General features: G+C 40.2%; 2 protein-coding genes across 3 annotated transcripts in view; one reads left to right on the forward strand and one right to left on the reverse strand.

Annotated features, from left to right (window-relative positions):
* FILIP1L (filamin A interacting protein 1 like) overlaps nucleotides 1-26,903 on the forward strand; it is a 185,635-nt gene that overhangs the window by 104,675 nt on the left and 54,057 nt on the right. For both annotated transcript variants that reach the window (XM_081859626.1, XM_081859627.1), the window contains exons 2-4: nucleotides 12,864-13,143; nucleotides 15,158-15,331; nucleotides 20,731-20,909. In XM_081859626.1, coding sequence (XP_081715752.1) covers nucleotides 12,864-13,143; nucleotides 15,158-15,331; nucleotides 20,731-20,909 — 633 coding nt within the window. The remainder of the gene's footprint in view (nucleotides 1-12,863; nucleotides 13,144-15,157; nucleotides 15,332-20,730; nucleotides 20,910-26,903) is intronic.
* CMSS1 (cms1 ribosomal small subunit homolog) overlaps nucleotides 1-26,903 on the reverse strand; it is a 180,966-nt gene that overhangs the window by 94,427 nt on the left and 59,636 nt on the right. The window lies entirely within an intron of this gene.

Here is a 26,903-nt window from a genome sequence, read left to right on the forward strand (position 1 = left end):
AGAGATGTAATGTTAGACTGCTTTGCCTCTTTCATTTGACAAATGTTTTGTGTCACCGGGAAGGTGTGAATTCTGTATTGATTTGGTATGGATATTTATATGTGATGCCAATAAAAGGTTTGATGATGATAGTGGTGATAAATAATAATGATCTACTGAATGGGTTTTGGGGGGGGGGGAATCAGAGGAATAAAGAAAAATCAAGCCTTACTCCTTAACTATTCCTACACAAGCAGAAAAGACTGTTTCATCAACAAATTTTCCAGTTTTAATGCCAAATTGCCAATGTGGAAACTAATTTTGCTGGAGACAGCAATCTAACCAAGTTCTATGTAAATGGTTGATACTTTAGTACACAGCATATATCAGAAAGACATGGCATTTACCATTTTGTATACTAAAATAATGAAGACCATTCTTTTGGACAGGAATGCTGCTGTTGTAAATACATTTTTGCGGCAATTTAATTGTAAGTGAAGTTCAATTAACTCCAGTCTAGTAATAAGTGGCCCTTTGGGAGGGCATGTTTCTGACATCTTTGCATGCAACATATACATTACGAGTCCCGTTCCTCTTTTTTTTTTGCAATCTCTTTTGGATAGTATTAGGATTATATGTCATAAATGAGGTCATCCAGACTTGTACAGATAGTTTACACCAGCTGTTAAGCATTTCTTTAAAACACTATTAACTCTTTGTTACTTCTGACAGTGCAACAGCTATCTCAAATGCAAACAGGATATTCCATACATATGGCAATTTCTGGCTATGAAGTATTATTTATTTAATGAATGAATGAATGAAAGAAAGAAAATACCCTGCCTTTTGGTTCTGTTTTAAAAGCAAAGATTCGGGACCTGCACTCTCTACTTAAGGGGTGGGGGTAACCTCTTCAGCCCGAGGTACACATTCCCTTCTGAACAGTCTTCCAAAGACATCCCAGTGGTGCGCAAGGCAAGAGGCAAGAGTCTCACAAATTAAAAGATTAAAAGCTAAATAAAAGACTAAAAAACTAGGGAGAGTCCATGGACAATAGCTAATATGAAGCAAGAGACCTTTCCTCCATTTTTACATTCTGTTCTGGGTTTTTTGGTGTCCCCCCCCCCCCCATTCTCCTCTATTTTGAGGGGGAAAGGTTTATGCTGTTATAGCCTCCAAACTCAAAGCAGCTTTCTTCCAGTTTTGTAAAAGTCCTCTAACATGTTTAAATGCATGCATATTTATGACATCTGGAATCAAGTCCCACCTAGTTTTAAACTACAGAAGCTAAGATTATTTCACGCAACAGGAATTTACTTTTGTTAAGCCCTTTCTACCTTGTCAAATCAAGTCAATTTTGTGCATCCTTTTAATCTCTGCTCACTGGCAGCCTTGAGAAAAGCTCTATTGTGCTACAGGTGGTGTTGAAAGATAAGGAGCTAGAAAGCAGTTCCCAAATCGGCCTTTTGATAACCATGATGTTCAGCATACATCTTGCTTGACAATGCCAATGCCATAAAACCTTCAACAGATTTCTCTCTCTCTCTGTCCAATGGCTATCAGACTACAGCATTTGGGCAGGATCCTACTAATTAGTTGTGCTAGCTGGAGCGAGTGCAACAAATCTCAGTAGCACAAGAGGGCCTCCTTCAATCCTCCCCACTGCCCCCCGCCAAACTAGCTTGGGGAGTTAGAAGAAGCCCTAGAATTGGGGGGGGGGGGGGAGAGGGAGAGGGAGAGGGAGAGAAGAAGGAGGAGGAGGGGGGGGGAGGGGGAGTAGGGGGAGGAGGAGGAGGAGATAGTTCTGTCTGGCTTGACAGAATGATTGCAATAATGCAAATTTAATCCCACCCTTTGTTTCTAGTACTGTATGTTTCTAGTCTTGGGCGATAGCCAGTTATGCCTGCGCAACAGTGGAACAAATTTTCACTCATGTAATAGGACTTCCCCTTCCTCTTTTCTCCCCCCCCCCAACCCCCTTTCACAAAAAAGTTTGCTTTGGAGGGTTGGGGGGGGCCCTGGAGCAGGATTACGGATCATGAGGGGCTGCAGGAGGAGGAGAGGAATAGAAAATGCAATTACACAACATTGAATATCACCATTAGTAGTCCCACTGAAATCAATAAGACTGAAGTTAGTTAATGTAACACATTTATTTCACTGGGTTTAAGGCATGATCAAGTCTGGATAGACCAATAGATAGATATCAAAACTTGCCTGAATTAAGAGGTGAAAACTGTGACTTCCTCCTGAAATTTATCTTTGCAAGCATTATCCTCAACAAGGATGACTGAGCTTCAACCGGGAAACTGTGTCCAGTGCTCCAAAACTGCTGCACCATCTTCTGTGCTCTTCCTCTGGTCTTTTCAACCACCTTTCTCTTCTGCCCTTCATACCAAGCAGAATTATTACTTTGCTCCAGAGAGTGGGTAAAGCAACCAGATGGAGCATGTTGATTTTGCACGTGGGGAGAGATAGGTTCAAATCTAAATATGAAGCTAACTGGGTGGTCACTGGCATCTCTCTTTCAATCCAATCTCCCAGTTATGAAATACCATAGATTGCCACCCCGCATTCCATCAGACCCCTTACAAAATAGCCTTATAGTGATTAACAAAATGGAACAGCGAGAATCCTGAAAAACACTTCCCCAAATATATCAAATTATTTAAAATGAGCCTCCAAAGTACCAGGATAGATGTTTTAATATGTAAAACATCTGTTTTATAAAAATTATTCCTGAATTAAAAAAAAAAAATAGTTGTGACTTTCCAAAAAGGATTCCCCTCCACCCACATCACCTGGCCACCACTCAAGTGGCCCAGCCCATGTGTTAATTAGGACCAGGTTAGGGTCACCTCTTGGCAAACATGACAATTAATTAGTATCTCCCACATATGCTTTTAAGTCACATGCTGAGTACCAGCATTCAGTTGTCACTTGGCAGATGTTTAAGTACTTCCATTATATATAAAACATCAAAGTGGGATGCATTTCTATCTGGAAGTCCTAAACTGAAGTAAAATAATGTAACAGAACACCCAGTTTGGCAAGCTGCAGAGATCTTAAAGATGATGGACATGAAATAAATAAATCCAAGATGCCTTCTCATCCACTAGATTACTAGCATTGGTGCATATCTACAGGGTCAAAATGAGACACGGCCTGCTCACTGGATCACCTGATCTCTGGGAGAGAATGGGAAATTTTATTCAGGCCTATCTCTGTCTAACAACATTTGTCAAAAGAAAATTCACACAAAATGCTTTGGAAACAAGCACAGGACCTTAAGTCACCACAATCTATTGAAAACATGTGTACTTAAATGTAATGTCTTGTATCCATATGTAGCTTAAGCATTTCCTTCTACACAGCAGTGACATCGCTTAATTTCATACCCGCCATGAGATCTCCTGCTTACATATGGAAATATGAATCACTATTTGTAATGGAAATAATGAGTTGTAGCAGCTGTAACCTGTCATATAAAGAATCAGAACTATAAAAATTAGTGTGGTTACACGGCATTACAATAATTTAGAGCTGGGGACAAAGAGGATTCTAATGCTGTACAATATACTATTTATTTTTAGAGATATCAGCAGAAACTCCATTATTAAATGAAACTGGTAATCCATTTGCTTTAAGAGTTTTCCAACTTCCCAAGGAGTATGCTTGAAACCCAATTAAATCTGCAGTCAGACTGAAGATTTTAGAAAGGCCACATTGAATTTCGTATTGTGCCAACGAAGGGTAAAGGTTTTACTGCAGTTTAGCTGCATTTACCATTTTCCTGTGTGATTAGTTTCAGGGGAACAGTGCCCTATTATTAGTACCTGATTCACTGTGCATGAGCATATTGCAGTATTATGCAACCAGTGTTTTCAAATTTGCATAAAAATGCAAGCAATATTAAAATTAAATGTTGACAACTAAACACATGATTCACTTGTAGGCCATGCCTAATTTCACCTCCATAAACTCTATTATTTAGTATCAAATGACAGTAAGCAAGCGACTATTACTTCTTATTCTTCTTATCCTTTTACCTTGGGCATGGTATCCAACTGCAGCCACAACACAGAACCTAGCTCTTACTCTGAACACCAGCAAATCATGCATTTGATTTAAGAGTGTGTAGGGTGAAAGTCGCAAATGTTCCATAGTCACTTGTTCTGCCTTGGACAGCAGGGGCTCCTGAAGAAGGCCCTTCATGGAAATTATTAAAATACAAATGGTAAAACAAACGAGTCCCAGCCATGAAGAAGGAACCACCGTATACCTCTGCATGTGGCTTTTCCAGCTTACCTAGAGCAGAAGCTGCCGTACTTGCGAAAATCCAAACTGAATAGCTGAGACAACCTGATAACAGGGAGTTAAACCACAGAATGACAAAATAAATATTGCAACTATCACTTTAGGAACTCTGATTTGGGTTTTGTTTTTTAAAGCCTGAAGTAGCTCTTTATATCACAACCGTTTCCATTCATTACGCCAATCATAAAATACTTGCGCTGCGTAACTACCAGCTGGGGGAAAAGGAGGATCCAGAGTAAGTGCTTCGAAAGGCAGCTGCAAGTTTGACAAGGCTATTTCTTACAAGACTGCTGCAAATCCACAGAGGGGTTTAACTCTCAGCAGAGTTACGTCTTGTACAGGTGGCCCATATAACTTCACGAGGATTCTGTTCCTAATAGTTTTCAAAGTCCACACACCACATTTATTACTATAGTTCTGACTAAGACCCCAAACTATTTTTATGGGACCCTATACAATAGTAATAGTCTAGGATTTAGTTAAGCTTTCAAATCTGAATTATATCTGAGGAAGTGTTGCCCCTCAACATGTAATTAATTCAGGGACAAAACCAAAAGATGGGGCACCAGGATATTACTAAATGTTTTAAAAACTGGCTTCAGCATGTGCTGGTATCTTACACATTAATTTGTCGTTTTCGTTGTGCGTGAATTTCACATGTAAGCAATTGGAAGTGTAGAATAGCCAACAAGTACAAGCTGGAGCCCATTTAGAGTAAGAGCAGGGTGGGGAAATCCTTCCCCCATCCAGCACAGCACTTCTGGGGTTAAATTTGTAGTTTCCTGTTCACTAGCCCAGAAGCTGGAGAATTTAGCACAATAGCAAAATTATTGTACTGCAAGTCAGGGAGGAGAGTGACCTCCCTCACTCTACCCATGGTTCCCAAACCTTTCCCCACACAGACGTGAAAATTGTTGAGGGTGTTGGTACACCACTGAAATGATTTTCCTTGCAATGCATCACCTGAATGCAGCTCATCAACGGATGGCAGTTTGGGAAGCCCTGCTCTACGGAGGGTTTGGAAAGTGCAGTCAGCTGCTGCTGCTTCTTGTTACATATCCCACAAAGCTATTTCTACCCCTATTCTAGGATACATTGTTAGGGGAAACTATTTGCAGCTGAGAGTGTCCTTGAGGGCACAGCTAACTAAGATCTGTAGAAGCGCTTTTCCTCCGGTCCTAATCAACACTCCCCCAGAACTCTTTGAGCTTCAAAAGGGTCAGAGTTTTCAAAAGTTCAAAGGGATGTGTTGTAGGGATCCTAGGCTAGGCGGTACAAATCGATGAAAGGCAGGGGGCATTTATAGCCCTCTGAACACAGCCTAAAGAGCTGTGAACACACCATCTTCTTATGCGTCTCACAACCCCAAACTAAGCAGTGCCCATATTATTTAAATATTTGTTTAATTTCTATACCAGCTTTCATAAACATATATTCCGGGATGGTTTGCAATGCAATATCCTCTTACTGCAGACTGGGAGCCAAGGCTGAGAGAGAGTAGGTTGCTTAAGGTTGCCTTGGGAGTTCACGGAAGAGGGGTTTGTAGCTCACTCTCTTAATCACAACATTAGGCCAGCTGCGGATCGTAGTGTACAATGGAAGTTCTATGTTTATGTAGCTCACATTTCCATAGGCATAATGAATCTTCCCTTCTTTCAGACATGGTAGTTTGAAAGAGTCCCCTGTTCTTGAAATTTTGGTCAAACGGTCTTAGCTATATTTCAGTGCATATTTTATATTCATTTCCCATCTTATTCCAAAAAGGCAGGATGAGTTATCTGCAGGTTTATTGAGCATCAAAATAGAAACATCTAAATGTTAAACCAGTGTAAGGTTAAAAGGTTATGACTTTCAAAATAATGCGACCTTTGCTCTGGAATGTATTCTAAAACTTGTCACCTATTCAATAGTTATCTCCGGGATGCCAATAAGTAGAGAGACTTGGTTGCTTATACAACCAAAACAACTTAAATTGATCACTTCCCTTCTTGCCCTACTACCTGAATTTTATTAGTAGCGGCATGTTAACCAGAAGGCTTCAAGCAAATCCTGTTGATCAGTTTCACTCCACAGAGCCATGTGAGATAAGATTACTCTAAAATCTGTCCTTGTAATTAAGGAAGCAAACTGACTGAAAGGTGTGTTGAGTTGGCATCCTTGTTGAAACACCATTTCCATAGTTATTTGGCTGTATGTGAGTCAGAATTGGTTCCTATTGAAGTCAATGGGATTTAAGTTCAACTTAGTTTGCTTACAACCCCGCTGACTCCATGTTAAGGAAGAAAATAAATGCTGTTTTTCAAACCAGTGGCCTTCCAGGTTTCTGGATTACAACTCCCATCCACAGCCAACATGACAAAAGGTCAGGGATAATGGGAACTGTAGTCCAATGACATTTGGGGGGGCCACAGGTTCTACACCCCTATTTTTTAGAAACACTTTCAACGCAGTCTGAAAAAGTGAGCAATAGTTAGAAAACTTACATGAGCTAAATAAGAGAAGTAAAGAAAGAACAACGTCAGCTCTATTCCTAACTTAGAAAGACAAACATCCCCTTATGCATGTGAAGAATGGGAACGAAATCTGCTAGCATTGATGTCAGCTTGCATGTTAAAGCCAACAGATAGCACTTTTAATGTTGACAAACCAGAAAAATAACATACTTTCATGGGTAGAAACAGCATACTGAGTCTTTGAACATTACAGGTCAGAGGGTTACTACCTAGATGCATAAGCTAACCAGGACTAGGCACAGCAGTAGACTCAAGAGAATGCAGGCCAGAAGCAATTACACCAAAGAGCTAGCTCATATGTTACATTAGCTGCTTGGCTTACATTAGCACATGTGCCTGATGCTTCCAGTCCCCATAATTTACACAATATGTGGGTGATCAATGCAACCTGCAATAAGATCCACAAATCTCACTTCAAACCGTATGCTAATTGTGGGGAATTGGAAGCTCAAGACACTCGGACTTCTGCAAAAGATGCAATTAATTTAAGAACCCATTTTTAAAGTTCAGTTTATTAATTTATACACTGCCTTTCCAGACACAAAAGATTCATCATTGGTGAATCAAAATATGTCTTTTTCATCATGGACTTAAGTGACTTAAACAGTCTGACATTTGTTGGCAATAGGCAAGTTCATAACCACTTTGAAGTTGTTGTTTTTTATAATCAAGTGGTATATAAATTTTATGAAACAAATAAATGAATATATTTCTGGGACTTGTCAGGCTGTCTATTTACTACATTTATATTCTGCCTTTCTTGTACGATGGTACCCAAAGCAGCACAAATGGGGTTCCCAGGTGATCCTCCATCTCAGCACCAAACAGACCCAGACCAGTTTAGCTTCAAGAATACAGTCATACCTCGGGTTAAAGTTGCTTCAGGTTGAGCGCTTTTGGGTTGCGCTCTGCGGCGACCCAGAAGTAACAGAATGTGTTACTTCTGGATTTCGCCGCTCGCGCATGCGCAGATTCTCAAAATGACATCATGCACATGCACGGAAGTGGCGAATCGCGACCCGCACACAAGCAGACGCAGGTTGCATTTACTTCAGGATGCGAACGGGGCTCCAGAACAGATCCTGTTCGTATCCAGAGGTACCACTGTATTGAGTCATCATGAGCCTTTAATACCATGCCTTGTGACCACAACTTCCACCATCACCATGTCTTTTCTTTTTTGCATGTATGTGATGGATAAGTATGCAAAGAAAATTAGCTAGGTAACTAAATATTACCTTCTTCAGGTCCTTTATTGACTCTATATAAAAAAGAATGACGGCCAGCTCCCAAAACTATACATTTGAAAGATCAACCACTACTGACAAATAACAACAACAACAACAACAACAACAACAACAACACAACAATATTTATACCCCGTCCATCTGGGACAACTTATCCCTTTCTTGATCTATATCTTGCATGATTTTACCAATGTAAAAGGCATATTTAAATGTAAAGTTGTGCTTTTCATTGATTCTCAAGTTAAGAACAATTTTTGGATACTTCCTTATTCTTTTTTTTACCTCCACAAAAATATTCTATGCCTATAGCTAACAGGAGAACGCTGATGATGGTTGTAAATTCCTGGGTCTTCCACCAACATGAATTCATGAAAGGATCAAGCATGCCGATTTATCAGACATTACTAAGCACGTTTGAGTAGCCTGAGAACAGCTTCCTCAAAGGAAGATCAAAGGGCTGTGGCTTCTTTTCTTTTTTTATGTGTGTGAAAACTGGCTAAGTTGAAGTGAATATTCCCAGACAGAAAAAGGTTTAAGTAAAGCTCTGTCTGTCAGATTGCTTCAGAAGTTTTCAGGAGTAAACTGGGAACGATAATGAGGACATTGTTTTCACTATGCTACTGCCCATTCTACAATTTCTTCTTAGGACAAAGCTTCAGCATGTACACCCCTAGCACTTCCAAGATGAAAAAGTTTGTGGGTGGGTAGGGAGAAGGGAATGCAAAGAATAGATTTGATTCTTTTCTTGATGGGCAACTACAACCTGCAGTCAGGCACAGTGCACATTGACCGTACAAACCAATGTTTTAAAGCACTGCAGTTGCAAGACTACATAGCTTCCTCTTTTTAAAAAAGAGAAATAAATCTCTAGGAGCAGATCAATGCACCTAGAGATAAATACAGCTGGACTGGGAAGGGAAAGAGGAAAAATCTCCCTCTACCTCATGTGCTGTGATCTCTATGAATGAATGCCACACCCTTCTCACATAGTTCTTGTAATGGCAGGCAGTTTGTGTCCCCAGAGAAGTGTAATTTTCCCCAGGGAGAGATGCCAACTTGAATAAAATAGGGGGGGCAGGTATGCCCCACCCTGCATAATTGATCACATGACATGGCACGCACACACCTTTGAATGGCAATGCCCATCAACGTTTTTTGGGGGTCTGAAGGGACCTCAGCCTCTAGGACAGCCTTTCTCAACCTTGGGTCCCCAGATGTTTTTGGCCTACAACTCCCATAATCCCTGACCACTGGTCCTGTGAGCTAGGGATCATGGGAGTTGTAGGCCAAAAACATCTGGGGACCCAAGGTTGAGAACCATTGTTCTAGGAGTTGGTGAATGCCCATAGTAAATAGCACCTTTCCTTGTTGCACGGACACAGCAAAGCCCACAACCATTATCACACTGTGCTGCATTCAGGAGGGGATAGCTCCAAGCCTGGATTGAGAGGAGGGTAGCATTGAGAGAGAGAGAGAGTATGGAAATTGGAACTGAGGAGAGCAGGCAAGGGAATAAAGGAGATAGCTGAGTATGCACAAGGTCACTGCAAATGGGTGAAAAGAAGCCTTCTGAGCATGGGCCAATCCAAACTCAACCAGCTTCAGGAAAGAAATATCTCCAAGTTCAGACTACACTACAGTTCATCAAACTATGCACGAAGGTTGCAAAGAGTCACCTGGAAGGAACAGTTGTGTTAATCCAATCTAGATCTAATTAGCTAAGGAGGTGATGAATTTTTTCCATCAAGCCCTGGTGCAAACTACTTAAGTCAGCAGCTAGGATAAAATCAGAAACATGCGAAGCATGTTTTGAAAGGCACTTCCCCTAAATAATCAAAAATATTGAACTACAAAGGAATCCCAAGAAATAGAGCTCTACTAAAAAGAAAAAAAAAGGAAAATAAAATGCCAAGGTTCTAAAGAATCAATTATTTGCTTCATAGAAGCACCAGTGTTTCTTACCACTTTACACCCTCTGCTAAACCAAAACAGGCCACAAAACCAGCTGCCTGATGCATTAGTCATCCAAGTTCGGTGTAATATAAAACATCCCTTTGGAGGAGTTTCAACATGTCCACCACAGCTTTCATTCATGTCTTCAAAGCATTAATAATGCCAAAGAGAAAAGCAATGCAATGAGAGGAATCACGAAGACCAACGAAAGCTGGGATAAGTCTTGATATAAAACAGGCCTTTATCATCTCTATGTCCATTTAATGCTATCATATGTGAAGTTACCACACCCAGAGCATCCTAAAAACCAGAGTCATGTGTATTAACCATTCTTTCAAATTAAGTCCTGAAGTACCAGAAACCACATCTACACATGGAATCATGGCAGAAGCACCAGGGAATTTCTTTTGAAAAGGATGATGAACTTTCCAATATGACAGGATGCATTTAAAGTTTAGGTACTGAAAAGGAGACTTAATTTCTTTGTGAGTCAGAACATTTTGAAGCGAGGAGTCAGTAATCAAAGTTGCATACCATAGGGAAATGGAATATATGCTTCAAAGAGTGATTGTGTTGATTCATAAATCAATTACTTATGCTAAAAGACCCATTACAGAATGGGGCATCCCCCATTCAGGGCCTTAAATCTTCCAGAATCACTAATAAAAACTTTTTTTAAAAAGTGTCTTTTTAAAAAAATATATACATATATTTTAAAAATATGACAAAATACATAAATACAAAATACATAAATATAGATTTATCAATATTCTGAATTTAATCAAATTGATTCAACAATGAGCAATTATAAATGCCACGGGAACTTATTTTGAAAAATGCAGTTATTTTGAAAAAAATGTACCTGATTTCTGCCAAACAGGCACAGAAAGTTCTTATATTTAAGGAATATTTATAAAGTTAAAAGTTATAACTTCACAGAATATAATAAATAGTATACAGTTTTGAAGAAGTAAAAAACAAACTGTTGCCAGATTGACAGAATATATAAGTAAAGTTCCAGAAGATTTTATCATGTGCTGCTTCACAGATACAACTCATAAAGGGCAACTATATTTATTTTTTTAAACACACAGAGAAAATGTATTCACTCGCTCTGCAATATAATATATTATGTGTGTAACTATTCATCTGGCATGTCAGACAGTTATATTAGGGACACCTCTGTATTACAAACCACCTGCCACTGTGATGGAATAACATAACAGCATGGTATTTAATTCAGGTTCCTTCTAACCACTTTATCCAGCTGTGTGTGTGTGTGTGTGTAGGAAAACACTTTTTCCAAATCCATGTTCCATCCATGTTTTCTGGTTAGGGTACTAAGCAATAGCTGCAATGCTCATTAGCTGTCTAAAACAGTCCATAAGTGAATATTGCTGGGAATATTCTGAGATAAGAGCAGGCTAATGTAGAACTCCAGATATGAGAGAGAAAAGTTGCCTCTTTCCCCACTCACTGGTTTTAAGTTGATTCATCTCATCACTTGCTTTCAATTTTCTTATGTCTTCTTCATCACACACCTTCCAAAATATTTCTTATGTCTTCTTCATCACACACCTTCCAAAATATACTACCAGTTCCCACTTCACCCAGTTTTTTAAAAAATGCTTTTCTTCTCACAATTCTTTTAAAAGAAGTTGCTATATACTTGGTGAATGAGCATGTTGCTCCACTCCAATTTAAGGTCTAATACAATGTTCTTGCTGCCGTCACATTCAATCTCTGCCGTTTCTAGGTAGGGCTAGGGAAAATGGCTTCTGAAACACCAGAGAGCTGGTGTTGGAGCTAGATGGTCTGGCTTGGTAGAAAGCAGCTTCCTAGGTTACGTTCCTGTAATGTAACACCAGCATTGCAGGTAGATCCTCAGGTCCATCCCAAGGATATTTCTTCAGCTGCCCAGGCACAATCCCACAAACAGATCTACATGGCAACTCAACAGACAATTCCGACTGTACTGAGGGGGCATGCACATCACATGCACTGGGCATAAAATTCTCTGTTCTTCAGATGAGCGCTTCTAAGTTATTGATATTTTGTGGTTTGGATTCAATCCAAATGGATTTAGTGTTCTTGTACAACAAACTCATTTCAAACACTCAAACACACACACACTTTTATGGTTTAAAAATGATGGGAAATATAGAATAAAAAATTCTTGAAACAATGTATAACCAGGGCTTTTTTTTTTTTTTTTTAGTCGGAACTCGCTGGAACTCAGTTTCCGGCACCTCTTAGTTGGGCGCCATTGCCATTCTAAGAGAACGAAGGAGGTGTTTCATGGTGAGTTCTGGCACCTCTTTTTCTGGAAAAATAGCACTGTGTATAACCTCCCCACAAATCTGGCTGGATGTGCAAATAAGCAACCAACGTTCCCTAGACTTTTGGCAAACTTTTTGCACACAAATAAGGATGTACCCTCAATACGCAGGTCATCTGGAAGCAGTCTATATGCAAACAGATGTAGTACTTCACTACTTTATTTTGTAATAACATAACAACTTCATAATACAAGTAAATTGCTAGAATCTTTGATAAGATTCAAGATCGAATTGAATTCTCATCTTCACAGTTCGGATGCAGTTTTATTTAACAAGACTGGCTGCAAAAGCAGCCACAGAAAATGTGAGAGTTCCATCTTACCATCCCATCTATTTTTACAAGGTATCCTGGATAAAGCTCATGGTCTGTTTACTTGCCTGACTGAAAATGTGTCTTGGTTAAGAGACCTTGCCTAGAATGTACCAGACCAAAAGACAATTCCGTTATCCACAAGGCTATTATATTTTGTGATACTTTAGGTTTTTACCATTGGTTTTTGATCTTCCTTCACCAGGTATTTGGGAATGCGTTCCAGAAGTAACAGCACGGAACATTCTTCCAAGTCAAAACATTCTCAAAAAATGCCAAGTGACACTTATACAGAAGACACCCCTGGCACCGGGAAGGTAAAAATGAAGAGGAGAAAAACAGAAAAGGACTTTGCAGCAACAACAGACACTATCCTGAGAAGCCCTGATTCAGACAAGAAACAAAGAAACTATTCCAAAAAGGGAGAAGATCTTTCTCGCGACGATCTTTTATTTCTTCTGAGCGTGCTTGAGGGAGAATTACAAGTCAGTATATTTTTTCGTTTTATTATAAATACACAGCTCTTGCTTCCCATTTTGAGAGCTCTGTTGCTATCACTGATGTAAAAACAACATGAATATATTAATTTACATGTGACAAATAAGACATCAGACTGTGTTTTTTTAAAGAAGTCGGTGTTAATGTATTATAGGGATTTACAGAGCAATCCTCTGCATATCTACTCATAATTAAGTCTCACCGACTTCAATAGGAATTGCTCCCACGTAAGTGTTTATAGGGCTGCAGTCTAAAAGAAAGAACCGTGTGAAATGCTACCTGTCAAGATGGAAAGGGGGGAAGGCAATCAAACACATTTTTCAGAAATACAGGTACTTATACAACCAACTTCACAGGAACATGGGAAGCAGATTTATACCACGTCATGCTATTTGTTCATCCAGCCAGTATTGTACACTCTGACTGGCAGCATGTATTGTCTACTCTGATTGATTTCAAGGTCTCCATTACCTGATTCCTGGGTTTTTGTGTTTTTACTCTGGAAATACTGGGATTAAAATTTAGGATTTTCCATATGGCACTCTACCACTGAGCTATGGCTCCTTCCACTTTAAGAGTGCAGTCCAGCTCAAGTGAAGCACTTTTATGTGTCATTTATTTCATTACAGCCAAAGGGGATTTCAAAAGCTTGGCTTCACCTGGGCTATTCATTATCTCTTTTCAAAATAAATGATAAACTCCATCTCTCCGCTTGCGTGTTGTCAAAGCAGCTAAAGATACAGAAGCAGAGTCTCCACCAGCCATGACTGTAAAAGGCCTTTTATTATTATTAGCATCTTACATCAGCCAATTTAAAGCGCCTGCTTCTTCTAAGGGCTTTGAGGGATCTAAGCCATGACACCTGAAATCCAACATCCTTAATACCATTAATTATTTTTGAAAAAATCTTGGCCACGTGTATGGAGTATTGTATTGTATAGGTAATGACAAACATACACGGGTCACCCTGCCAACTTCTAGGCCAATTAATCTTGTTTTAAAGAGCTGCCATTATTGCATGCTATTGGAATGCACGCTGCGGAAGGTCACATCCTCTGCAATGTGTACCTCGCTGGCTTCAGTACACAACCACGTATATGTAACAATAGTAGCAGACGGTTTTCTGGTTTGACTTAAAACAACAAAGGGTGACTTTGTACCCTTGCTCCTTGGCTTCCCCCAGGAGGAATGAGTGACACGAAACTCCGAAAACAGCTGCCAATACCTTCAAGTCGTTCTTTTCCTTACAAAACTTGACCAGTAAGAAAAAGCACGCGTTTGACTATAAAGCATTACGTTATCTGTTTGGCCATCCCACCCTAAGATGTGCATGTTGGGGCCTCTTATCTCCACCAATGATAGCCAATGTGGTACCCTCCATACGTATTGAGCTACAACTCTCATCAGTCTCCACCAGCATGGTCAAAGGACAGGGGAGATGGGAGTTGTTTCCAGCAACATCTGGGAGACACCACATTTCCTACTGCTGATTGACAGTCCTTTTTTTTACGGCCATATTTCCTTACACACTGCCAACATATGGAAGATACAGGCATTGACTAAAATGGAAAGTGACTGATTGGGATAAGGGGGTGGCAACAGAAGCCAGAGGTAAGAGAACAAAGAATGTGGTAGGCAAAGGTGAAGGGGGGGGGGGGAGGGATGAAACATTTTTTTTTTAATTACTACTGTTGTCTTATAACAAGGATGGGAAACCGGTGGCCTTTGGCATTGCAAATGGTCAGAGATGGTGAGAGTTGAGTGTCCAGTGACACCTGGAGGGCAACAGGTTTCCGGCTCCTGTTTAAAGAGGCAAAGTTTTCCTTTTCCAATCACTCACGTGCCAGCTGAATTGACAAAGGACTGGCAGCAGTAAAGGCGACTTGCATGAAAAGCTGACCTTAAAAAATAAAATAAAAAATGCAGGAATTAATTCAAGACCATTGTTGCAAGCAGCTGATATCCAGAATTCATCTCACTGGAGTAACTGTGTTTTCTCAGGCGCAGGATGAAGTCATAGGAGTTTTAAAGGCTGAAAAAATTAACCTGGCTTTACTTGAAGCGCAATATGGCTTTGTTACTCCAAAAAAAGTCCTTGAAGCACTTCAGCGAGATGCTATACAAGCCAAGGCTACACTATGGCAGGAGGATATCTATGAAAAGCCCATGGGAGAGGTATGTATGATGCATGTTTTAAAGCAGGATTAGCCCTCCAACCCAGTGAATCAAAGGAACGAGTCTCATTGATTTAACTAGTGAAGGGCAAGTGCCAGCAAAGCAAAATATTGTTTTGTTGAATTCTACAAACAGTGAGCTCAGAGCTTAAAGATGCCAGCCTTTAAATCTCCACTACGAAACTGACACACACTTCTACTTTGAAAGCATCCTTTAACTTCCAAGCGAGATGAAGACAAACCTAACTGTCAAATGGTAAAAAGTCTAAGTAGTCAACGAATCCCGAAGCCCGCAGTTAGATTCCTAAACCAACAACTGTGGACTCTTATCACTGAACTTTGGGAACTGTTTGTAAACCAGAAGAACCCTTGTGAACACATGCACTGCAACTCTTCCCAGCCCAGCTATAACCTCCCTGAAATCCGCCCCCCCCCCCGCCCAAGCTTGGGAGGTAAAGGCCTCCACTTGCTAATACAGGCTTCTTTCAAGCCTAATTTCAGCAGGGGATGAAACTGTGGGCACCATGCAAGGCTTCTGTGGGCACATGTGTGCTTGAAGGCACCACACTGGTGAATCATGGGCTAAGGAATCGTCCGTATATTATGCCACACTTCTGAAGACCTGCTCCCCTCATTTTAAGACCTGCTTTACCCATTTTAACCAAAACCCTTCCTCTTTTGTTTCTCTTCCTCTCACCCTTGATGTAACATACCTTTTCTTCTTAGTGTTTTGTTTGGATTGGATATGCTTCCAGGGGAAGGAAGTTGGTAGGTTGGTCAGCCCACTGATATCCATTGTAGAATGTTTCTGTGCATCACCATCACCAGTACCACTCCTGTTCTGTCTACACAAACTACTTATTTTGGGACAGTAACTTATTGAATCATTTGCCTGCTGATTCCAGGGATGAATCAGGAGGTGAATTAAACCAACCATCCTGAGCCCTCTGACTTCTTGGGATGAGCAATAATATTAACAAGCAGGCTTAGTACAGTGATACCTTGGTTCTCAAATGGCATACCGAAGTTGTCAAAAGCTGCAAACCTGGAAGTAAGTGTTCTGGTTTGTGAACATTTTTTCAGAAGCTGAACGTCCAACGCAGCTTCTGATTGAGTGCAGGAAGCTCCTGCAGCCAATTGGAAGTTGCACCTTGGTTTTCAAATGGTTTTGGGAGTCAAACGGACTCCCAGAGTAAATTAAGTTTGAGAACCAAGGTACCACTGCATCTCTAGACTGTAGAGTTCCCTAGAAAGATGTTTCAACATCCAGCATTGAGAGATACTCTACATTTGGAGCTTGCTAAAGAACTATGAATGATGAAAATGATGAAAAGTAATAAAATGTGAGCCAATATCTATCTGCATTCCTAAATGCTTTCCTCTTCACTCAAACACACATGCTTCTGGTATACAGCTCATTACAGCTCACTATAAACGACATCATGAATAGAATTCTTCCACAGGGCACTTTCCAGACTTCAGAAAGAAACATACGATAAAGTTCATTTCACATACACAACCAATGTCACACAAAAAGGTTAAAATGCGTTTCCAGATCTTGAAGCCTTAACCCTCTAGTTATGATCCAAATCTCTTGAAGTTCAGGTGCAGAGGTCAATGCCTTTTCAAAACACTGTAGGGTATTAGGTCATAGAAGCTCTGAGCACAAAAGGAAATGATCCAAGGAAGGAACAGTCTTGCCTCCCCACAAATTTCCAAAACATAATTTGGACTTCTAGCTTGCATACATTATACAAATGTTTTCTTCCTAACGTTACATGGCAGCAAATGAGTTTCTAGCGCCACTTTCCTTGGCAATATCAAAGGCAAAGAAAAACATTCTGAAAATAGTAAAAAATGCTACAGATCCCTCACGCTGACTGGAGTCCTGGAAACGGAAGAAACTGATAAACACCATGCAGAACATTTTGCAGAACACTGTAACTTTAAATAGAATTTGGAAAAGATAAAGTGTACATTCATTTGTTTCTAATGTTACATATTTATGAAATAAATAAAAGAGAGAGAAAGGGCCACCAGCACCAGTTACAGCTGGAGTGCCAGGAAGAAGCAAATTACTATGTGACTTCCCCACACTAATTCTGTCAATGTACCTCATTGCCTGGCTCTCACAGTCCCTGCTATTCTAATTGCTGGTTTCTCAGGAGCAGTCCCTAAGATGCTGCCAACAATGTGACAGCTTTGCCAGTTGAGAATTGCCAAGCTTATCCTATGTGTGTCTTGGTTCCAGTTCTATACTTGGGACAAGTATATGCATTTCCAAGAGGACAAATATGTGCAGCTTTCTTCACTCCTATAATGAAGTATTAAGAGAGGCAGACAACCTGGTTTTGAAATCATTAAGAACTTCATCTCACTTGTTGCCAGTTTAGCTCATTTCTCTTTGGCAACAACAACTCAAGCTATCGTTTCATAAAGACCAATTCACTCAAGCCACAACTGGTGGGTGTTGACCTACCAACCACTGCCGCATTTACCATATATATGCACAGGATATGATGTCACATGAAACTGTCCTAAGAGACTAAAGGACATACAGTCAAGTTATGTTGCCAGAGGGAGGCAGGGGGAGCTTCATTTCTGTGGGAAACCTCAGCATCTTACCAATAGTGAATTGTTTTGTCACTACTGAGCCCACTGTGTGGCAGTTCTGGTGACAAGTAAGCAATTACCCTACCACCACTGCTCTTCACAGTGCCAACCCTGTGGAGCTTTTGTGTGGTTTAGGGGCTCCTACGATTTTGTCCGACAGGAGATGTGAAGGATCCCTCGGTAGCAAGCATTTGAAGATAAAATTGTTTGTATCCACCACAATTTGGATACCGCAGTTTATGCCGATCAGATAAAAATTATGTCCAGAACACTATCTGGCTCCATTTTGTTGGATTTCAGTCATTAAGGACCCAGAATATGGGCATGGCACTTGGCTAACTGCCTGAATGTTCAACCCTTGCCATGCTTCACTTATTACAGCTAGTGGGTCTGAGTACAGAAGATGGCAAATGCCTCTTTGAGAGAATAGGTGCTCCCAGCCACATTAAAAGGTATGACCATTACTAAAGAAAACTGCAGGGGACCCAGAAGACCTGAACAATTGTCAGCTCATTACTAACATTCCCTTGGGAAAGGTGATCAAGTAGGTGATTGCCAGCCAACTCCAAGCACATTTTGCATGAAACTAATTATCTAAATCCATTTCAGTCAGACTTCAAAGCAGGATTTGGCATAGAAACCAGATTGGACACACAGAAAGATGACATTTGCTGGGAGAGAGATGGGAAAGTGCAACTTTGTTCTTTTGGACCTCTCAATAGCTTTTGATAGTCTTGACTATACAACCCTTTTGGAGAGGCTGTGCAAGTTCAGTGTTGGGGGTATTGCTTCTTAGTGGCTCCACTCATGTCTTGGTGCTGATTCCAGAAGATGGTGCTTGAGTATTTTTGCTCTGCTGCTTGACATTTATGCCTCAGAGTCTCTGCAGGGTTCTATTTTATCCCCCCTCCCTTTTAATCATATACATGCAACTGGAGTGAGGTCATTTTGAGATTTGGGTGTGGTGTCATCAGTATGCAGATGACACCCTGCGTTCCTTTTCATCTAGCACAGGTGAGGCAGTGGGAGTAATAAATCAGAGCCTGGAAATGGCAATGGACTGGATGAGGGCCAATAAACTGAAGCTCAATACAGACAAGACAAAAGCACTCTTAATGGGTGGTTTAAATATTTGCCTATGTTCATGGTATCAACCCCCAAGATTCGGGCTCATGTTCTGGGAGTGGTATGAGAACTAACAGGGCCATATTTAAATACAGTAAGTAAGAAACACATTTACTTAGATGGAGAATGATATGGTTAAAATACATTTAGGTTCTTATTTCCATATTGCTATATTATTCCTTATGCATGACAAGCTTAGAGTAGTTATAGCAGATTAATCGTCATTTACCTGGACAATGAGAATAACTTAAGTTAACATGTGTAACACAGCACTTTCAAAATTATACATTCATCTTAAAGTAGCAGGGGAGATCTGTGCACTTAAGCAGACTGCTGAACCCACGACTGTAGATATACATCTTCCTTGATATCATGACTCTCATCTGAATCCTAATATAACTGATATAAACTGAGCTTCTGGTGCAAATATCCCCTCCTGGGGTCACTAGTTGCATGCAACAAGTTACATGCAACTAAAGTAAGATTGATTTAGCTAGGTTTTATGAAAACCATCCTCTCCTTGCCTTCTTTCTCCTGGGAAACAGCTACTCTTGAACTATCTTTAACTCTCTGGCACTGAACCACCAATAGCAAGTTTAAAACAGTACTGTGCTTGCGCTGTAGCCCTTAACTACCATGCAAGGCCATGAATTACATGCGTCACTGAAGAGCTGTACAAATGCCAACATAAATAAAAAATAATCAACTACTTTGGCCTGATTTTTTTTTAAAGAATTCACTCTGGCCTCACAAATTTATGACTGATTGCAGACAAATTTATCAGAAAGGTAGTTTTGTATGTAGAGAGGAAAAAAACCAACAAAATATCTGTTGCAGATCAGAAAAATCCCACCGAGACAGACCTTCTGACAAAGCTATGAAGTCTAGACTATCTTGGTCAAAGGGCTTCCAGCTCTGGCAAAATACTAAAGAATAAGAGAAATCTGTTCTGTTTTTATATTTCCCTTCATTAGGCTCTTGTTCAGTTCATTAGTATAACAGCAGCAGCAGCAGCAGCAGCAGCAGCAAAGAACTTTCATCACTTCATAGGGAAGCTGAAACTAATAATTACATGGAACCGGGCCTCTTGCCTTCCTCGACTGAACAAAAAGTTAATATGCATCACAGCTAGACAAAGAGCACTCCATCAATTAAGCACCGAGCCAAAAGGGGAAGGGAAGTTTCCAAATAAGACAAAACATTTGAATAAATCATGTTCGTACAGAAGCACACTGGGAACCAAATCAGAAAGTACAAATGCGCCTAACCAATATCAGGTGTCATCAGTAAGATCAAGAACTAAAAAGTAAGGTGGCACAACCTACAGGGAGTCTCACTGGGTTCTCAAATGAGGGAATAGAGGAAGGTCATAATCCTGACTTGAGTACATCGCTGGTAGGGGGATTTATCAGAACCAGACAGAAACCTGAAGGCCTGTGCTCTTCATCACATCTTCCTGCCCTTTAAGAATCCCTAAATTAACACAATGGAAGCTGAGTAATACATTCTTTAGGATAAGGCCTGTACCAATTTAATCCCCCCATAGATATTACTAATGTTACTTCCTGGCAAAATCAATAATTAAAATGACTGTTCTCCCCCCCCCCCAAAAAAAACCCTACAGAAATGAAGGAAATCACAGTACTGTGTTATTCTTTTCAGCTTGACAAAGTTGCTGAGAAGCATAAAGAAACTCACAGGCGGATGCTGGAACAGCTCTTAATGGTAGAAAAATCTCACAGGCAAACCCTGTACGATCTGGAGGAGGAAAAGAGGAAACATGCAGAGTACATGGAGAAAAGCGATGAGTTTACCAATTTACTGGAACAAGAACAAGAAAGGTAGGACATATTTAAAGCTACCAAGTAGACTTCAAAATCTTAGTACTTTGTAAGTACCTTTAAAAAATATACTCCTGATTTGTATCCAACATTTGAACACATCAAGAACATGTTATGGGGTATGTACTGCATGACCTTTCGTGACATAATGCGGTAAAGTTAATAGAGCCTGCTAGCCTTTTAATATCATCCTAGAAATGTATCTCCCCCCCCCCCCTTGTACTTCCCCATCTCCCATATTTCCTTCCTCTTTGTGGAAAAGGCCTCTTCTGATTTTTCTTGAGAATTATCTTCTTCTTCTTCTTTTGGTAGTGCAAAGGCAGAGAGATAAATTTGTAGTAAATGTTGATATAACCCGAACAAGTCTTTAAGGTCTCCTGCCAGTCACAAAAACTTATATTTCAAGTCCAATTCACACATGATGCTAGTGATGTGGGAATCACCTTTATGTTGTTGGTAAGTTTTGCCTCTCCAGTTACATCCATGGAATCATTGTCTTGTGGGTCATTTGAATGATATAGGTCCCACCCATGCAGCTGTTATAGGAAGAGAACACATCACTTACTTCAACAATGAGGCTTTTTGCCCTACAGATGTTACAGAAGTAGAAAGGGAATTTAATGACATAGAAATGGCCTCCCATGTCAATCCAGCAACAACGTTTCTTAGTGAGAAGGACTGTACAAGAGTTTAAATATGTTCAGAATCAAATTCTAGTAAGCCTAGTAACTCATATATTTACAGTAATACACAACACGACCCCAAACGGATAAGTTAGAACACAGTATCAACTGCAACGTATTTGGAACCAGTATATCTATGATATACATAGAGGACTGCATCCTTCTTTTGAGGCCAGTGGAAGCATCTAGGGTGAAAACCAGACCAAAAATATTCCAAAGACTGCGTAGACAGTAAAAGACGGTCTTGTGGACTGTTGCAGTCATGCATCAGCCTGGGTCATAAAAACATTATATGAGCCCTACAAGATCAAAGTGAAGGTCCACCTAGACCTGTGTTATATAGCACGGTGCAGGGGCCAGCTCAGCTGTCTCTGCAACAGGATTTTGTGGCAGGAACCATGTTGTGGATTCAGTCCAACCATATACAGCGGTACCTCGGATTAAGTACTTAATTCGTTCCAGAGGTCCGTTCTTAACCTGAAACTGTTCTTAACCTGAAGCACCACTTTAGCTATTGGGGCCTCCTGCTGCCGCCGCACTGCTGGAGCACAATTTCTGTTCTCATCCTGAAGCAAAGTTCTTAACCTAAGGTACTATTTCTGGATTAGCGGAGTCTGTAACCTGAAGCGTATGTAACCTGAAGCGTATGTAACCCAAGGTACCACTGTACTGTATTGCTGCATTATTATTATTATTTACAATGCATGCTCAGAGCAGCAGACAGTGCTTTGAGGACTGCAGCAAAATTCATCTGTAGAACATAAGCAATAAGGAAAATGAAGGCAGCCTAAAATATGCAGCAGGATACGAAGCTAACCAAATATACTGAGGAAATCTCTTTATGGATTCAGATACAATGGTTCCTCACCAACTCACATGAGAAGAGACAAAAATGGCTTTTTTGTCATTTTATAAAATTGCCTATATTTCAAAACAGTAATTAATTGTAAAAAAAAGAAGAAGAAAAATCCCCCAAAGAGAAGAGGAAAATATTACGGTCACATTTCCTATTCCCCGGACAGCTACATTTGATTCTCAAAAGTATGAGAACATGGTCTCTGTATCCCATTGCTCAGAACAGCTTCCAGATGGAAATGTCTGGGTGTGAGAACGTCAAGCCCATTCTAACCTCATATGATGCATACAAGATAATACTTCCTCTCTTTGCCGGCATAACCTCATGTTTCATGTATCCTGGCACCACTTGCAACATTCACCCTTCCTGCTACACCTTTTTCCTTCAACGTCTGCTGTAGAAAGCTCACAGGCTCTCTCTCAAAGTACTCAAATATTTACGGAATAAAATTCAAAAATACTTTGTTGCTGATCTTGTTCTAAATTAATACAAAATTATAAATAAATACAACTGGGCATGGGCATGAGGCATAAATAAAAGAGGGAGCTTTTTTTAAAAAAAAGATAGTAGGCACTCTGCCCATGCACAAGTTTATGCGATCCTGATACTGGAAGAGTCAAAATTCAAAGCTGGGTTTTTGAGCGCACTTTTCCAAATACAAGTACAGATCTCCAAATCACTACACAGAAAAGACAGAGCAGCAGAAAAATCATCAAATGTAAAGGCTAGGAATGGGGCAGGGGGGAATGGTTTTGATTAAATGTAACAGAATGCTGCATCATCTGCAAACAAATCAGTACAAAACTGCAAAGAAAGACAGCAAATATACAAGCTTTTAGAAGTAGTGGATTATCTAATTAAAATTTGTTGTTGTTTTAATAGTTGGAAACAGTTTACAATTATTATTGGTAACCAATATCTGTCTGGAAAGGAAAAACGGAGGTGGCTAATGAGACCTTAGAGAATGCAATAATAGATTTTAGATTAAGCCTCAATTTTTGTGTTTTCTTTGGAGTGCTCATTTTATGTGGAAAACCCTAAAGGAGCATGATGTCACATCTTGAATAATATCCAAAACATTTGCCAAGTGATGTCGCCATCAGGATCTCTTAGCAATTGCCTACCAGAGTGAGAAAGCACTCACACAAGTTAAGGCACGGCTCCTTTATTATGATAGTACACAAGCTGATGTTACAAACACACACACACACACACACACACACACACAGCAGGGAAGCAGGGAGTGCCTGGGAATTTTTAGAAAGCAGAAACTGTTGTGATTTTAAAATGGATTCTGTACTTTGTGAGTTTGGGCCTGTCACACAAAAATTTGGGTGAAATCACACCGAAGTCAAATATTGGTCCACCATATTGATTCAAAATCGTACCTGCCATCCAAACCTCAAAAAAACAAAAACAAAAAAACAAAAAAAACCACCACCTCAGGAACGCTTGTACTGAGTTTGGTGACAATATATTGACAGATGACTAAACCAGTGCCAAAAAACAGGTGAAGTTATGCCAAAGTCATGTTTTGGATTGTCACCTTGAATCAAGATGTCAGGCATCCAAACACTGACAAAGACTGCCACTCCTAGCTCAGGAGCCCTTGCGCTGGGTTAGTGACAATATCTCATGCGGCGGTCAAATGTACACCCAAAAATGGGTTCGGTCACACACAAGTCACGTTTTGGTTCACCATCTTGATTCAAAATGGTGCCTGGCATCCAAATGTCAACACAGAACCTTAGCTCAGGAATCCTCGTCCCAAGTGTGGGCACAGTCTGCCTTGTTGATTCGAAACAACACCTCGTGTCCAAACAATGTTGAAGTCTGCCATCCAACCTCAAGAACCCTTGCGCCAAATCTGGCAACAGCATCAAGAGAGGCAACCAAACCTATGCCAAAAATGGGCTTAGTCACACCAAGTTGATGTTGGTGTCTACCATCTTGGTTCAAAATAACGGTCGGTGTCCAAACATGGACAAGGACTACTGCCTGCACCTCAGGAACCCTCACACCAAGTTTGGCAACAATATATCAAAAAGCACCCAAACCTCTAGAGAACAGACAGAGCATTTTCCAAAATATGGAGTATGTCTGTCTCTCTCTCTCTCTCTCTCTCTCTCTCTCTCTCTCTCTCTCTCACACACACACACACCCACACACACCCACACACACACCATTGTTGTGCTTCAGCTTACTTAGATTGCATAATTACTACTTCCCTAAAAGTCCTTCCAGGAGGTTGAGGAGACTCACTATCTTTGTGGGAGGAGTTGGGACAGTGCTATAGTTGGGAGGAAATGAATCACCCCAAACAGAGCAGGAAAATCCCACCCCACATGAGAACATGACTCTTCCACCCACTTTGGGGAAATAATTTCATCTCCAACTGCAGCCCCGTACAACTCGGACCACAATTTTTGGTAACTCCCAGCAAACCTTTCAGAGGGTTTCATGGAGGATTAGAGGAAGGAAACGCTAATTGCTTAATGAACACTCATTCATTTTGCAGTTGGTTTAGAAAATGTTGGCTGTGAAATGTTTAGGTATAAAAATGACCCTGCAGGTTTTTTTTTTCAGCAATACTCTTTTTGTGAATATGCAATAGAATTAGAATAGGAGAACAGTCAAGGACAAGAAAGGCATAGTGGATGTAAACAAATTTATGATAAAATCATGCTTAATGGATTTTTGATTTATTTTTGTTGTTGTTGTTTAACTGTTTGAGGTCAAGTGGGGGGTCAATTTTCAGTGGCAGTTGCATCAAAATACTGAAAGAAAACAGACTAATTAAGGCAATCCATCAATTCCAGCATACTTCACTTGAATACTGAACATCAGCCAATGCTAGTAATACTTTGTTCTCAACTCATACATATGCACACATACTTGGGAGTAAGTGCTGTTCATCCCAGTGAAACTTACAAATTAAACAGGCTCAGAAACAGAGACAGCAACTTACATTTGGTAATAACATTTGTAAAGGTAACACTAGGATCTCCCTACAAAAGGCAAAACATGGAGAGTGGTTACAGGGTCAGGGCTTAGAAAATTGGGAGACTTCTTAGTAAAAAGGGACACAATTGTAACATACACAAACATTCTTATAATGGTACACTGGTTGAATATTTAAGCTACTGACTGTTATTTTGTTAGCAGAATTAGCTAAGTCCGATAGCAAAGGCTGAAAACTTTATCGCCCATCTGCAGGAAACATGACCTCTTAAGCCAAAAGAAATACATGTTCAGCATCAAATCTCTGCAGAATTGTCAGCACACATACTTTCAATTAGAATCAGCACCACTTCTATATATGTAAGAACTCCAATACTTAGTTTTTAAGTGCTCATAGCATTTTAGTTACATTTCCTCAGCCATCTTTAAAGCAACACTCTGCAGTAGGGCATATTTATAGGTGATGGGCTTTATCTAAGAGTAGCAGCGAAGGTTAACCAGTGAGTTCATGGTTGGGCAGATATTTGATACAGACATTTCCAGCTTAAAACTTGTGCAACGGCACAATGCAATGGCAGCTTCATATCATTTGTTTCCGACAGCCTCACAAAATGTTTTTTCTCCTTTCACAATGATTGCCAGCCTTTATTAATGATTCATAGAGTGTATGCACTTAATCACACCAGTCCTTTCAAAAACATGTATTTGTCATAAGATGCCCTTGTCCACAACTGAAAAAGTAGACGAGGGGTAGCCAGACAGTGTTGGACTATAACTTCCATCAGTGCCAGCCAGCATGTTGGGATGATGGGATCTGTAGTCCAAAAACATCTGCAGGAGGGCACCACATTGCCTATCCCTAATGTACACACTCAATTCAACACATCCTGGTTTATTTGGAGCTACACAACCTATCCTGGTTGAGGAAATTTTCCTTGAGGACCTCCCAAATGTCTGTGTGTTTCTGCACTTGGACGTCATTCCTCAACATTTGCTTCCTCTAAACAAAAGGAAAGCACATTGTAGATTAGCAAAGTTTAAAAGTTTCATAAAACTGAATTCCTGTAATCGCAGCAAATTATGCTGCCCTGCTGTTCAGCCAAGAAAATCTCTGTTTCAGAATTTTCAGTAACAAGTGGGGCTGACAATAAAATGTTGCAGCACATCCTTTCCCCATAATAGGAGATCTCCTGTACAGGGTTCCTGTCAGCTATACCATCCTTCAAGGTATTATAAGCAGAAAGGGGATCAACTCACTCTTCCCCTAGTTTTTTATTTGTTTTTTCCAAGTGACACTCAATATTTTTAGGGTCCTGGAGGCCATTGGAGGTTCACCTCATTTGGCTATTTGAGGATGGAGTTTCTCCCTTTGGGGTCTTTTGAAAATGTTTTATATTGTATACTGCAGAGTTCACTCAAGCAAAATGACATCTCCTCCCTCTATTTTCTCAGCAGCCCAGTTTTAGATCACATCTCACTGGCACTCAACCACAT

Source organism: Podarcis erhardii (assembly GCF_964252035.2).
Source record: "Podarcis erhardii genome assembly, chromosome: 4".
Taxonomy (NCBI): Eukaryota; Metazoa; Chordata; class Lepidosauria; order Squamata; family Lacertidae; genus Podarcis; species Podarcis erhardii.